This window comes from Microplitis demolitor, chromosome 6, assembly GCF_026212275.2.
Source record: "Microplitis demolitor isolate Queensland-Clemson2020A chromosome 6, iyMicDemo2.1a, whole genome shotgun sequence".
Lineage (NCBI taxonomy): Eukaryota > Metazoa > Arthropoda > Insecta > Hymenoptera > Braconidae > Microplitis > Microplitis demolitor.
Genome location: NC_068550.1, coordinates 18298867 through 18315597, shown reverse-complemented (window position 1 = coordinate 18315597; position 16731 = coordinate 18298867). Strand labels below are relative to the sequence as shown.

General features: G+C 33.2%; 2 protein-coding genes across 2 annotated transcripts in view; one reads left to right on the top strand and one right to left on the bottom strand.

The window, feature by feature from the left end:
- LOC103572303 (ecdysone-induced protein 78C) overlaps window positions 1-12266 on the bottom strand; it is a 186081-nt gene extending 173815 nt beyond the window's left edge. The window contains exon 1 of the mRNA XM_053739894.1: window positions 12245-12266. The gene's annotated coding sequence lies outside the window, so the exon portion shown is untranslated. The remainder of the gene's footprint in view (window positions 1-12244) is intronic.
- Window positions 9497-11542, top strand: LOC103572301 (uncharacterized). Its single transcript, XM_008550833.1, has one exon. It carries the CDS (start codon window positions 9497-9499, stop codon window positions 11540-11542), a length of 2046 nt encoding a protein of 681 aa, XP_008549055.1.
- Window positions 12267-16731: the final 4465 nt, after the last annotated feature.

Genomic DNA, 16731 nt, shown 5'->3' with positions numbered 1-16731 from the left:
TCTTAATTTTTATCTCTTGTTAAAAAACCGACTACAGGACGTTAATCCGCATTTTTCCTTAATTTCTAGTGTCCCCTGGACATAATCTTAATCATAACTTAATTTTTTTCCACCGGACCTAGATTACATACACAGTTCACTTTAATTAACTTCTTTCTCTTTGTCGCTTTACTAAAAATATAAGTTCTAATAGATCGGTTCCTTTAACGCTAAATGTTTTTTTCATTTATTAATTATCTTTAATTCACTTGGTTTTAACTTATAATCAATCTTTCACTTATCAATTTCCCACTACTAATGAGTAATTTTTTAAGAGCAGATAAACTGAGAGAAAAATGCATAGTAGGCTGAACTACGGTGACACAGATATTAAATATTAGTTCTGTGAAAATTTTCGTAGCCACTGGTACAACACGGCAGTGCTCAAAATTAACACAAAATAGCAACACCAACTATTCTTAACGAACAATTTTAACCTAGTTATAGCAATTATAAAAAAAAAGTTTTCGCTACTTAAGATGAAATATTAATAAAAACTACTTTTCATAGTTTGCGTTAACAAATTAAAATACTTGTAATTATAACTACTTCGGCTTACGTAAGGTTGAGTAGTTGATGTAACTTGAAAAAAAAAGTTATTGCAACTGAAGCTTAGACAGTACTGACAATAATAATTTTGTAGTTAGCTTCAATAAATTAGAGTAATGTTAGTAACTATTTCAGCTCAGTGGAAATGAATTAGTAGATGTAACTATAAGTTTTTTCCATTAAAAATCAAAGAAAATAAAAAAAAAATAATCGACAAAATATTGATACCACCAATCGACAGCATTTTTTCTGAATCGAATTTTCATCGTATCGATTTATTTATAACATTAGCTAACAAAAAAAAAGTCTCTGGACGATACGATAGAAATTCGTTTCGAAAAAAATGCTGACAATTAGTGGTATCGACATTTTGTTAATTTTTGTTTTCTTTGATTTTTAATGTAAAAGACTTAAGAGAAATATTTGCTGGCAGAATATATAAGTGGAAGAGAAGAAAGTTACCGGTGCTAGGCAGCAGTGGAAGTAGTTCAATGCTCGCTAGATGGCACTCAACCTCGTGTGCTGTTGCTGGTTAGATATATATTTTAGAGTTCTTATATTAAAAGCTTTTGAATCAAAACAAAATTTCGGAAGACAGTATATATGAAAAGTCTAAATGACTATGCTTTCCTAGTGAAATATACTATAAAATTTTTAGTTACAACAACCCAGCATAACTTAGTTAGTCTAACTTAATATAAATTAAATTTTTTTTGAAAAATAATGTTGATAATTAATTATTATTATTTTTTAAATAAGGTCTTTGTGTGTACCCACAGTCGCTCACTAAAAGTTGTCATGTACCATTACTCGATCAACACATGGCCCTATAGTCGCTCAACGACAATATCAATTAAACTATGATGAGCTTATTGATTTGGGAAATAATTTATGAATTATACTACTTTATTCTTTCATAATAGAAAATTACATGAATTTTGAAAATGAATTCAAAAAATATAGTTTTAACAATTCTTAAAAAATTTGACGTAGCCTAAATTTAATCTAACGAATGAACGTTTAAGTAAAAAATCCCCGGCTGAGTGCCATTTTGAAAACAGTTATTTAATTTTAATTTATAGTCGTCCCGGAGAAAGTTTGGGATTTTTCACCACTATTATTTTTTTCCCCTCTATTATAATATTCTGAATAAGATTCTACGCACGCGCAAATCTAAATATTATGGTAGAGGTGAAATAATTGTAGTAGGGCAAAATCCCAAATTTTCATTGGGACGACTATATAATCTATTATAAAATGATTTGATACATCATATTTTAATATATTTGAAATACTTTTAGTTGTAATTTTTTTTTCATAAAAATGATAAAAAAACGCCTTAAGCAGTTAAAGCGAGCGACTAATGATACTGAGCGAGTATAGAGGCTTTTACCTTAAGTATCAAAACATGTTGACTTGAGGACAAAAAATTTTGATTCGAGCTAAAAATTTTAAGATAATTATTATTATTTACTTGGTGCAAATTCAAAACAATTTAATAATACCTTAAGGGTACGTTCTACTTGACGTTCACAATGCCACGCTCACGTGTATTTAGATAGGATTTTGAGGCGTTTTGAGCGTTGTGAACGCTTAGTGGAACGCACCCTTGATGTCACTAGTTGTCTACAATATTTTATATAATAACCCTGTTTAGTAGGATTCGCCTGGAAGACGTCGAACGTACTACACACGTTTAAATTGAGCAAGTGAAATTATTGAGATACAGCAAATAAACCACAGTTTATAACTAAAAAGTGCTTTCTATCTGTTAAATATAAAATCTACATATTTTAAAAAAATAATTAACTCCGCAGAGTCGATAATTTATTTTATTTAACAAATAAAATGAACAAGGGAAAACCTAACCTAGGAAACCCAGAGAGGGGAGAATCACCATCAGTTTCTCGAGACGCAGCAAAGCGGAAAAGAGAAGACACGCGGTGCCCCCTAACAGATCTCGAGCAAAGTGACGTACCGCAAACCAACTATCGGTACAGCAATTTTAGTAAAGCTCCCTACATTGTCTTTATAACACACAAAAAATCGAGACGGTAAATCAACTTCAAAAAACATTGGAAACCTCCATCCTATGGATGTTGGCGAAACACTAAGAAGTAAAGATGCCTCTATCAAGAGAATTGACAGGAAAGGGGCAAACTTGATACAAGTGACATATAACAACGCACTAGAAGCCAATAACTTGATGAACAACCAAATACAATGGCTCCCCCAAAAATGGCAAGCTTATGTCCCAAACTTCAAAACCACTAGAATTGGAGTAGGCAGAGGGATCAAAGCCTCTCTCACAGAAGATCAAATCAGGGAAGGCCTGAGCTGGGACCATCAAGCAATTAAGGTAATTCGCATGGACAGGTTTACGAAACCCTCAAATCAAAAGGACAAGAAACACGAGAGTGTCCCAACGGAGACTGTTAAGTTTGTCTTTGAAGGTGAAAGACTCCCTACTCAACTAAAAATATTTAAAACTGTCATCAAAATACAACCTTTTGAACCAAGGCTAAAACAATGCCGTAAGTGCCAAAGAATAGGTCATCCAAAAAAGCAGTGTCGTGGCAAAGAAAGATGCGCTATTTGTGCAGAAAACCACGAAGAAAAGGACTGCAATAACACTAGAACACAGTGCGCGAACTGTAAGGATCAGCACAAAGCAACAGATAGAGGCTGTAGAGTTAAAACCAACAGCATGATTACAATAAAAATAAGTTCGCACCTCAACATTATAACGGGGTAAATTCGTATTTACCGCGTTCAAGTAAATTCAAATAAAATCTATTATGCGCACTGTCGGTCATGTGACATTACCACTTCGGGTATTCCGGGTAGGTAGCGACTAGTCGTCCGGAAATGGAAATTTCACTTGCTCGACCGTCGACCCCACCTAGAGTTAAGTAGGAGAGAAAAAAGGACAACTATAGTCAAGAGTGAAGGAGTAATTATAAACGGGGACCGGAACGAGAAACGGGCATTAACCATCGGGACGTCCGAATAACAGACGTGGGAGAAAACGACTAAGTCACGCCGTAACCAACATCATAACAGACGCCGTTCATTTAATTATAACAGGTAATTAATTAATTAATAGCTTGAGTTATTTTTGTGGAACCAAGCAGTGAAAATCTCAATTACTTATAACAAATACCAGGCAGTTAGCCGGTATTTTTATAAACATTACTGATTGCGTCTGATTATAACAGGTTGAAGGAGAGTAAGGAGAGAGAGAGAGAGATGAGAGTAAAGACAGAGAGAGAGACGAAACCACCATTAAGACCTAACGAGAACAAGGAAAATTAATCGGACAAAACCCGGACAGAGACACGACAAAAAAGATCTGGAAAGTTTAACCGGAGAAGTATTTATAAAATTTATTCCAGGCGGGAAGCCGGAAAAGTTTATTAAATACTTAGCATACGTTTAAAATCGTCGCGTCTAAAGAAAACTCTCGCGAATTAAATTAATTTCATAAAGAAAATTAATAAATTAAATTCGGACATAATTATAAAATTTTAGTAATTAATTAACTCCAGGCAGGTAGCCGGAGCCATTGCGAAAAAAATATTTCCAGGCAGGTAGCCGGAATTGTTCTAGAAGTTTCCAGGTGGGTCGAGTGACGCGCGCACCGGAACTGTTAAATCTAGTCATAGTCGCTAGTCAATTATTAATTAATTATAAATAAAATTTAATAAAATTAATAAAGTAAATAAAATCAATTAAAAATGTCTCGGAAAGATAAGAGAGATCCGTGGTCAAAGTCGTTTGTAAATTAAATAGAAAAATTTACGTAATTAAAGAAATTATAATTAATTAAGAAAAAGGCGTAAATAAAATAAGGATAATTATTGTGGTGATAAAAGTACCTGAAGTAACGTGTTATTAAATTACGAAGTCAAGGTCGTGTTATTATGGAAATAAAATAAGTGATAAGAAATTGAAAAGAAATAGTTATCAATAAAATAGGAAAGGAAAATCAATTAATAAATTAGTTAATAATTATATAATTCTCTAAATTAATTAAATTATTAATTGCGGGAAAATTGATTTAAATTAAGTGTGTGTAAAATAAGTCCAGGGGACCGAGTGAGTGTGTGAGTGAAATAAGTAAGAAATTAAGGAAAAATATTAGTAATCAAGTATCGCGAAGGTTGAGCGATTTTTAATCAGAGAGTGTGTGAGTGTGTGGTAATGCCAAAGGTAGTTGGCTGTTTTAGTGAAATATTAGTAATTAAGTATCGCGAAGGTTAAGCGATTTTAAACTGTTGTATGTGTGAGTGTGTGGAACCGCCAAAGGTAGTTGGCTGATTTTATTAAATAAAATTATTGCGGGTAAATAAATAAACGGTTTTAAGGTTAATTAAGGTTTCAAAAGGTTATAAGGTTTAATGTTATAAAGGTTATAAGGTTAATTAAGGTTTCAAAAGGTTATAAGGTTTAAGGTTTATAAGGTTTAATGTTATAAGGTTCATATAAGAAGTTATAAGGTTTATAAAAGGTATAAAATAGAAGGTTTATAAAAGGTCATAAGTGAAGTTAAATTATAAAGGTTAATTAGGTCATTGGAAAATAAAAGGTTTAACTTGCGAATTGAAATAGTAAATTATTTATAAGTTATCCTTCCTCATCCTTCTCTTACAATGAAATAAAATTACACCGACCCTGAAGATTTAAGATCCGGTTCTAGGAGGCCGTTATCACTTCCAGTGGCGCCCTTAAAAAGTAATTTAAGGACGACCAGAGTAACAGCTTAGCCCTGTTATAACATAAGCAAAACGGAGGCACAAAAACTGCTAGGAATCAACACCTTAGATGAAGCGACATTATGGCTTAAAAAAAAACCAAAAAGTGAAGACAATTAGATATTCCCAATTAATCACACACTAGGTGCGTGGATGCAACCGAACTGGTCAAGCATCTCAACACAACAATCAACGACAAGCCATGTGTCAAGTGAGAACCACGACCGTATAAAACCGAAAGGGAAAAATACAGTTAAAAAATTACATCAATCACAAAGGAAAATAAGAAAAACGAAGAATGATTATATTCTTACTACACAATCAACGACACAACAATACGACCTAGCTCCACTCGATCCAGATCAAATCTCGACTATATCGTCTGAGCATAACTTCATCAGGGAAGAAGAAGAGACGGATCAACTAACGACCCATACAAGTCCAATTTTTGTGCTGACACAAAGTGGAGTAAGAGAGACAAACCTAGTCACAGTTCAATACAAACAACAACCTCAAATTAACAATCCGTTAGAAGTTATAACAAACACAATCAACAATACCCAAGAACCACTACAAAATACAAATCACATCAACAAACAAATTATACAAACCAATGACATAAATCAAAACGAGAATATTAACAATAAGGAGAACATCTCCATCTCCATTAATACACAATAAAATGGCTCAAAACAATTCAACATTGAATATAGCACAATGGGACTGTCGCGGCTTAAGGAATGAATCACATATGATTCCTAACATTAGTTCAAATAACGATATTCTATTGCTATCTGAAACATGGCTCATAGAAGACATAAATTACGGTATAGCAAAAATGAACCTTACTAGAAAGGACAGAGAAGACAGAGTAGGAGGTGGAGTAGCAATAGCCCTCAAGAAGGGACTATTATTTGAAGAAATCACTCTGGACACTCCTATCTTCGTCGAAGAACACTTCGAAGTCATAGCAACCAAAGTTACTTTACAAAACAAAAACTTACTAGCAGTAAGCATTTACAATCCACCAAACTACAAAAGAAGCCTAGCATCCTGGAGATCACTACTGAAAGAATTACTAATCATCAGCAGAGATGACCCCATCATCATTGCTGGAGATCTCAACGCCCGAACGTTGGGGCAGCACGAAAACGCCAGAATCTGGCATAAACCTAGCAGAAGCAATAGATCTAGATCTTCACGTACTTAATAACGGCGATCACACCTATATAAACCATAACCACGGCAACAACTCAGTAGACCTTACAATAGTTAAACAGAACACACAAGCTGATTTTACCTGGAACACTACGGACGAAACTTTTAACAGCGATCATGTCGTAATTCAGATCACCATGTCCAACGCTACAGAATGCACAAAACAAACAAGACCACAAATTCTGACAATCAAAGTATAACGTAAACCGTTTTTATTTTCACGACGGAGACGTGAAACAAACCCGAAGTCGTATGTGGTCACCCAAGTGTATTAAAAAAATTATGAATAACGATAATAATTATAACTAAAAATAATAAATAATTATAAAAAAATTAAAGGTGTGCCTGGACCAGCTCCTCAGGCTGGGTTAGTGTACGAGGGCGCCAGCCCGTTTTAAAAAACGGACAAAAATTATAACCAATCAGGGGAGAGATCACGGGACAAAATCTCGAGCGAGAATGTATGCACCAAGCGGAATGACAACTAAACAAATATATAATGAATAAAAATAATAATAAGGAATAATTACTACTAAATATATCCAGGAAACAAACAAATAAATATTGGCTATCACTGGATTCCTTTTACGAAATTATTCAATCCAAAATATATTTAAATAAACTCAACAAATGGTTACAATAATAATCAATTCAATTCAAATAATATTATTAAATTATCCACTGGGGAAACCAAATTACAAATTCCAAATTTTTACCCAATATAATTAATATAGATTGTGAACAAATAACATAATACAAATCTTTTTCTTTATTTTATGTTATTTACTCTGGGGAGAGAAAGACGCGGGTACCCAATACATATTTGGCAACACTGGGTTGCATACCATTAAATTATAAAATAAATTTTACCCAGAGAAATAATATTTTAAGTACTGTTGTAAGACAAGGATCTACATACGCTATCCTTGTCTAATCTCCTAAGGAATTTACTCGATGCGTCTTAGTACATATGCGCCCAAATGCCGTGACGGACACCGAATATATTCAACTTATTATAACAATAACTCAGGTTCAATTATTTATGAAACAAATACCGCGATCAACTCTACTGAAGGACCAGTGATAGCTGATGCAACAAATGATGATACAATTGAGTTATCGGCCTTGATAATAATTTACTTCTGAAACTATTTAACCATAATCAATATTCAAACTATACTTTTGACTTTAGTATAACAAAATACTAATTATCCAAATTAAATGAACTTTAACTATTTAATAACTTTATTACGGCAACTGGGTCAGAACAATTTACTCAAAAATAATCACGGACAACAACACGTCCTACCTTTACAAAATCCCGGTCCTCTCTGATTATTTTTCTTTGATTTTTCCGAGGGAGGGGTATCGCTCCCGTGTTATCCCCTCTCATGACCTCGGACCCGAAATTTTCAATTAAAATAAAATATTCAAAATCATTAAACGACCTGAGTTATGTTATAATAATAAATTAAACAATATTTCCTATTTATCAACATAAACATAATAATTATTAACCCTTTAATCGATAACATAATAATTATTCCAGTGCACCACGTGGCTGGAGAAAAATATTGATTTTTATACCCACTATATCGACTTACTCTCCCTTCGGTCGATATTTTTATGTATGCTCTACACACACGCGTGCTCCTGACTGAAATGAAAATATCGATTAAGTACATAAATTCAAAATAATTATCAAAACATTTATATAAACATAATAAACAATAATATCAATAAATGCATAATTAAATCATACTAAAATAATCTATCAAAATAATACAAATATTTAAATAATAATAAATAAATGCGCTTGATTTCAGCTAGGAGGTGTTGTCAAATTCACGGCGAGACGGACAAGCGCGCGCAGCGATTCACGTTTGAATCGCTACGTGACAAAAGTTAATTGGGATAAATTCCGGGAAAAAATGGCAGGAGTCATAAAAGAGGAGCACTATCACTCAAGCGACCATCTCACGATATACACCAAATTTTGTGACACAATCAGAAACGAACTGTGAAACAACGGTGCTAAAGAAATTGGAAGAGCACAAGATAATCCTATACAGAGGAAAAAATCCACTAAGAACAAGATGTGGTGGAACAAAGAATTTGACGAAATAATAGAAACAAGGAAAAAAACGCTCAAACAATATAAACAAGACCAAAGTGAACAGAACTGGGCAGAACTAAAAAAAGTTATGAATGAATCCAGTGGAAAATTAAAACAAATAAAATCCAGAGAAGGGGAAAAGTTCGCTGAATCACTAAACCCTAAAATGCCTATTAAACAGGTGTGGAACATAATCAGAAGCTATAACGGTAAGTCAAAGAAGTCATCGGACAAAGTATCAGAAGAGGACAAAGAAGAAGAAAAAAAAAGCTATAAATAAATTAGCTCCTCAAGATACAAGTCTATCCCGACCGAATTCTATTTCAGAAACAGCTGGTACGAACACAATCCAAGGTATTTGGCTAACATTTAAGCAAGACGAAATCAATTTTATCATAAAATATCTCAAGACAAAGTCAGCGTCTGGAGCAGACAAAGTATCCAACGAAGTTATCAAAAACCTCCCGCCAGAAGCAACAAAACTTCTGACACATATTTTTAACAGAATTCTGGAGACAGGAGAAATACCAAAAGAATGGCTTATAGACGACATATGCCTCATACCCAAGCCTAATAGCAGAGCCCTAAGACCAATAACCCTAGCTTCATGCACACTAAAGGTGTTCGAAAGGGCTTTCCTGAATCGAATGGAATACTTCATTGAAACAGAGTTACTAATTCCAAACTCACAATTCGGTTTCAGAAGAGGCAAGTCTTGCCAAGATAACATTGCGATGATAACAACAGAAGCATATAATGCATTTGCAAAAAAAAACTGGTTGGCCTCCTGCTGTTAGACTTCGAGGGAGCTTATGACAATATGAACCCTCAAGTTCTGATTGACATGCTAGGCAATTTCAGACTCCAGAAGAGGATAATAAAACTAATAGCAAGACTAGCCGAAAAAAGAACCGTCAATTTCTACCGAAATGGAAGGTTACTAGGCACAAGATCCATAGACAAAGGCGCAGCTCAAGGAAGAGTGTCAAGCCCTATAATATTTAACACATATGTACGAGAAATTAACAAGCACGTTGGACAAAAATGCAAAGTGGGCATGTATGCAGACGATGCAGGTCTATACACATTAGGCGATAGCGAACAAGAATGCATACAAAATTTAGAAAACGGTCTCACCTACCTTCAACCTTGGCTGGAGAAACTCAACTTAAAAATATCAACTTCCAAAACCAAATTCATGATTCTAAGCAGAAAAAAAAGACTACAAGGGGGGCTACAAATAAGAATTAACAACGACATGATACGTAGATCTGACTCAGCAAGGTTCTTAGGAGTTATACTTGACACGAAATTAAAATGGAAACCATTTGTAAACGAAGTAAGAAGAAGAAATATCAACAGAAGCGTTAACGTCATGAAGGCACTGACCAGAACAGCCTGGGGAGCCCATCCAACCACCCTACTACAAGTCTATAAAGAACTTACAAAAGCAAGAGCAGATTGGGCATGTTTCTGCTCTCAGGCAGCATGCTCAATCTTAAAGAAGGAAATAGAGAGGGGGCAAAACTCCGCTCTCAGAGTAGTCTTAGGCTGTTATCCAGCGACGCCAGCAGTAGTTCTTAGGGACCTATCAAATCAAACATCAACAGAAATCCGAGCAAAAATTCTTACCAGCAGATTTTTAGCCAGAATATTTGCCACAAAATCACATCCATTGAACATCAAATTGAAAGAAGCCGAATCACTAAGAAGACAGAAAAAAATGACAAAAACAGGAATATCATTTCTCCATTCAGTATGGATAGAAGAAGAGCAAAATATATCACATATACATAGACATGAAAAACTCCCTTGCTATGAAATCCCTCTTAAACCTCAACTCGACCGCATACAACAAAACTTTGTTATAGGAAGGAAAATAAAAAACAAAGAAGCAAAAGCTGATGACTTCAGATTGGAAATCCACAAACAAAAACCCGACTGGACTGTTTTTTACACTGATGCTTCAAAAACCACAAACGATATACACATGGGACTAGCATTTACTTGCAGGAGCCCAAAGCTCGAAAAAAAATTCAAAATGAGTGCCAGCTTCAGTATCGCAGAAGGCGAGGCCATGGCAATACTCCAAACACTAAAAGAAATAAAATACTCAAACATCAAAAAAATTCTGATATGCACAGACTCGACAAGCACATTAACAGCCCTGGACAACATTGGTCTATCTGGAAAATCCAATATAATTATACTAGAAATAAGATCCTTAATTAGCAGGCTGAAATCCGCTGGAAGAGAAACCGAACTATGGTGGTGCCCGAGTCATCTCGGAATCCAGGGAAACGAGAAAGCGGACAGGTTGGCGAATGAAGCAAGGCAAGATGGAACTCCAATCGACCTACAACCCAACACTGAAATATACATCAGATCCATGGAAAGCAGGTTTTTGAACATAAACAGGGAAATAAGCGAAGATTTTTTCAAAATATCGGGCCATACTTATCGGAAATATAAAGACCAAAACATCAGATCAAAAAAAGCATGGTTCAAAAAAACAAAATTGAAAAGAATAACCATCACTTTCATTAACCGCATAAGAGCAGGGCACATTTGCACCAACGAATATTTACATCGGATTCGAATTAAGGACAGCCCAGCCTGTGAATGCGGTTATGAAATCCAAGACTTAAACCACATATACTTCAATTGTGATCTCACTAAAACAGAAACCGAGAATCTATACAGTTTATTAGAACAGGAGAAAATTCAATCACCCTATGACATCAAAAACCTGGCTTTTTCAGAGGACGAAAAAATATTAAATATCATTACCAATTTCGCAATAGAAATCAAATCAACAGTCAATCTCACACATATAGTCGACGACGAAGTACATCCAACTACATAAAAATAAAAAGGAAAAAAAAATAAATAAATAAATAAATAAAATAAAATAATAATAATAAAAATTAATTCAAATTAATGGCGGGAAAATATACTCGCTGAACAAATCAGCAAACATTCCATTAACATTGGCTGTACGAAATATTCAGAGGCCAGCAGGGCACAAAACCTAGCAAGAGGAAAAAAAAAACCCTGTTTAGTAAATCTCATAAAATCCAATAGATTCTCATAAATTCTCTTAGAGATTCAATAAGAATGAATGAGTTCTATGAGAAGTGCTATAGTTAAGTATAGGGCCTAATACATACAGCTATAAGAATCTATCGGATTTTTTAAGCAGGGAAATGCTTAAAATTAAAACGTCGTTAAATGCTTACACGGAGAAAAGTGTCGACTCGAAATCTAGCAATTTTTGTTGTGCTGTCGACCAAACTTGAAACAAGAAGGAAAGCATAATAAAAATTGGTAGGTTTTGAGCCAACATTTTTTTCCGTGTAACGTCGGCGTCTTGCGGTCGTGATCATTTTAATAATTTGTCTCCATAGAAATCAATGTTTTTTTTTGATTGTTTAATTATTTATAAAAAATTACTTAAGTGTTCATTTATTTAATTATTAAAAATAATATTGAATACTTATTTATTTAATATAAATTAAAATGATTTTTTATTTTATTGTTTTATTAATTAATAAACATGAAAACTAACCTTATAAAAAGTCTAATGCATGTATAATATAAAAACTTGAACAAGTTTTTTTCTGAACATAAAACTAAGAAGTCTTAAAATTTTAGGTTAATCAATATCCTCCTTTGATTCTATTTTATTGAAATGTAGTATTTATTTTCACTTTCAATTACTTTTTAATAAGATTAGAACTCAGGTTATAAATTTAAGGTGACACAAATTTATCAGTTATTGATGATCCACAATCGTTAGCCGATCAATTTTATGCGCGTGTGTAATCTAGAGAATTTTTATGCTAGTATGCAGCTTTAGGTAAAGGTGAGTTCACCCCGATAACCTATCTAGAACATTTTGATAACTTGGATAATAGAGTAGGGATATATCACGCCTATTTTCGTCGAATTTCGCGGTAGAAAGGATGCACAAATGCTTTAAGAAAGTTTAAACACTGCATTCGACCAATCAGAAATGATGAGTGTTTAATGAAAAAATTTATGAAGCCGAGATTATGCATTAAACGGAGTTTATTTTCAGCATGTATTATATAAAAAATTGAATCGGATTGAACCTCATTAAATAGTCTAGTCGGAACAGAAATTCAACAATTTTTTGTCGATTTAAAAGTATTTGGAAAAATTTGAAAAATTAAATCGTTTTATATCTTTTTGTGTACGTCGATTCAGAACAATTCATTTTCATTCACTCTTAAAAAATGATGTGGATTAAGTCGATTCAAAAGGATTTAAAACGATTAAGAATTTTTTTTTTATTCAATTGTTTTGAATCGATTTGAATTGTTTCTTTTAATCAGGACTGAGGCTTTTGAGGCTCAAAATACTGTTTTAATTTTGACTCGGGATTCAATGACTTTCAACTTTCATAACCATGTTAAAATTTGATTATTTAAAAAATAATGATGAAGCATTAATTTAAAAAGGATAACGTAGATACCATTTCGCCGAGATATAGATTTGAAAATAAATTACCGACATTTACTATTGGTTTTCCTAACGGGCGTAAATTACGGTAAATATGCCGTAAATTACGATAACCCACCGCAAAGTACTGATTTACCGTAAATTACGGCGAATTGAACGGAATACATTATAGGGCCGGATAGCTCAATGAATGCTAACGTACCTGACGGTCAATTCGAGAGTTTTCTGAAGCAACCTCGTATCTCATAGACTATTACTTTTCAGGAGAGACAAAAAACGTTTTATAGGGAACTTCTGGCTTTTTTTAATTAATTCTTTTTACAAATTTAAAAAGTAATCAAACTTTCTATAAATTTTCAAAACAACTGTAATATTAAATGTATTTCATTATATTTTTTTGCTTATTTTATGAGATACGAGTTTGCTGCACCGAAAAATTGCTGGCAAATGTAACATACGTGTTTGCGGTATTCTTAATTGAAATAAAAGCACAGAGATGAATGGGCTTTTTGGATCATTTTATTCAGGAATACATTATCAACTTTTCAATTATTCTTAATAAAATAACAATATTATTATTAAACTTATTAGTGCTAGTATTTATTGATTATGACAACATAGTATTTTTCTCAAATTTTTCACGAGACACATGATTTTATAAATTATAGCTTATATTAATATCACGTAGTTTAAATAATACTTATAATCATTTCAAATAAAACCTTTTAGATAAAATTATGAAATTAAAGAAATATAAAATATTATATTTCAACACCGCTTATAGATATATATACTATTACCGGTTACAGAAAAACATGTTATATGTTTATTTTTCACGGATGTATTTCAAATTATCATAAAAAGCATTATAATGTTTGGGTATCAACGAATTTAAAGACAAAAGGTTCATGTACTTTCGACTACCCTATCAAAAAAATCCTTAAGAGATTGCATGGGATTATTATAGGATTGTATAGATTTATATAAGAATCCACGTAGGAAATCATAGGTATCAAGATCCCCGATAAGAGAAATTGTGAGTACTTGGATACTCTTGTAAGAAATTGGCATAGGAACTTGTATGAATGGATTTCTTTGTGGAAAATTTTATAGAAACTCGGGTTTCTACCTAGTCTGATTAAACAACTGAATTCGATCGAATTAAACAGAATTAAATTTTTAATTCTATTTAATTCAGATAAATTCTGTTAATTTGGTACCTAACTTGAAAATGAATTCTGTCTAATTCGGTAGGAAAACTAGAATTTGTCCGAATTAAAACGAATTTAAATAATTCTATTCGCTTTAATTCTGATTAATTCGAAAATGATTCTCCAATTTCTGGTTCTGAATCCGAATTAAACTGAATTAAAACGAATTTGAAATTTTTAAATCGGTTTTATTCTGTTTAATTTAAATTCGAATTTTCAATTCAGTTGAATTCTGTTTTGCAGAATTCGACAGAATATAACAGAATTAAAATTTTGAATTCAGTTATTTAATTAGGGTAAGTAATTTCTATAGAATCTGGGATATCTGGATTTTTATATCTATTGTCTATTGATACCCGTATGAATAAATGATCAGATTAGTATTCTATTGTCAGGAAATCTTTCAACAAAATATTGAGTAATTGATGCTCTTTATATCAGTATTTGTAATAAATTATTGATTTATTAACTCGAGAAGTATAACAGCTTTATAGAAATGACGAATAATTGTCATAAAACACTAAATTAAAAATTGTACAAAGGCATTGCACTCCAAAAAAGTTTATGAAAACACATACGCTGTTTATGATATTTGTATCAATAAGGTGACGTTTTATGTAAATTGATCTAATTCCTAATCCATACAAGATTTCGATATGGATTTTGACATGGTGCATCAGATTTCAATAAGAAAGCGACGTAAAAATCCACATGGGAATTCATACTAGATTTTCCATATGGATTGGGCATGTTCTGGATTTCGGCGAACCCATATAAGAATCTACGCTGGTTTTTCATATGGATATTTTTGATAAAGAAAGCACTTGGCGCGATACCGACATGGTCTGGGTTCAAATCCTAGTTCGGGCGATCAATATTTTTGTCATGACCATTAATAGTCACCATTCAAATATAGTAAAACCTAAACTTTCAAATAACTTTCTTAATAAGACAATTTATAGATAAATTGAGAGAAATATAGGTAGTCCGAACTGGGAGTCGAACCCAGACCACGTCGGTATCACGCCGCATGCTCTTTCAATTGAACTATCCGGTCCTATACTATATTCCGTTCAATTTAATCTACAACCCTCGCGGTTTTGATTCACCCTGGAAACACCCCGGAAACACGATGGAATCACGGTGGATCCACGGCGGTTACACGGTGGGTTTTTTATCATGTTATCACGGTGATTACACGGTGTACTCACCGTGATTCCACGATGATTACACGGTGTACCCACCGTGATTCCACGTACACCGCGTTATCACCGTAGATACACTGTGGAATCTCGGTGAATACACCGTGGAATCAGGGTGGGTACACCGTGTTACCATCGTGGAAACACCATGTAACCACCGTGTATACACGGTGATAAAATGGCACAAACCCACCCTGTAACCACCCTGGATCCATCGTGATTCCACCGTGTTTCCACTCCCAGGGTGGTTCCAGGCTGATTCCAGGCTGATTTAAAACCGTCAGGGTACTCATTGAGTAATGTCGTCCATTGTACGGTAATATATTATTTAAATATAGTGAAACCTACCTTAGCTGTTTTGAATTACGGTGGAAACACCGTGGAATCTCGGTGGATCCATTGTGGTTAAACGATGGATTTGTGCCATTTTACCACCGTGGTTTCACGGTGAACCCACGATGATCCCACCGTGATTACATGGTGTACCTCTCATGGTTCCACGATGTACCCACCATGGTCCCATGATGTACCTACAAATTTTATTGCGAGAAAAAAAATCCGCAGACTTGTAGGCTTGATCCCAAGACCTTTGAATTTGAAGTCTGATATATTTTTTTTTTTTTTTTTTTTTTTTTTTTTTTTTTTTTCAAAATATATTTATTGGATAATGGTGTATGTACAATAATTATATGGTGCACTTACAAATTTTTTTATTTCAGTGTAGAGCCTACTCAAATATTGAGCTTAATCTAACATTTTATTGTGTATTAAAAATAAATCTTACTTTCTAGTTGTTTTGCATTATATTCGATTGCAGTAGAATAACAGCAATTATTCTAATAATTTTGATTAGTGGTTTATTGAAGATTTCAAGTTTTTCATAAGGTAATTTATGCTTAAACGTTTGAGGTATATGAAGTCTGATCTGGTACCCACTGCGCCAAATTTCACGGCTGAAAGATGAGATTGATTGAATTTATTTAGATAAAATTGAACTTAAGGAAATTAGAGATATGGAATAAATAATTGTTTTCTTATTTGTTATATTTAATTATATTATTTTTTATACAGTAACAGGACCAATAGTGATACACCCACTAATAACGAGACAATAAATACTTGTTTTGGTTAATTATGTAAATGAGAAGTTGAAATTT

Excerpts from the sequence above, each read along its gene's own strand:
- LOC103572301 (XM_008550833.1), top strand. The coding sequence starts at position 9,497 with ATGAACCCTCAAGTTCTGATTGACATGCTAGGCAATTTCAGACTCCAG.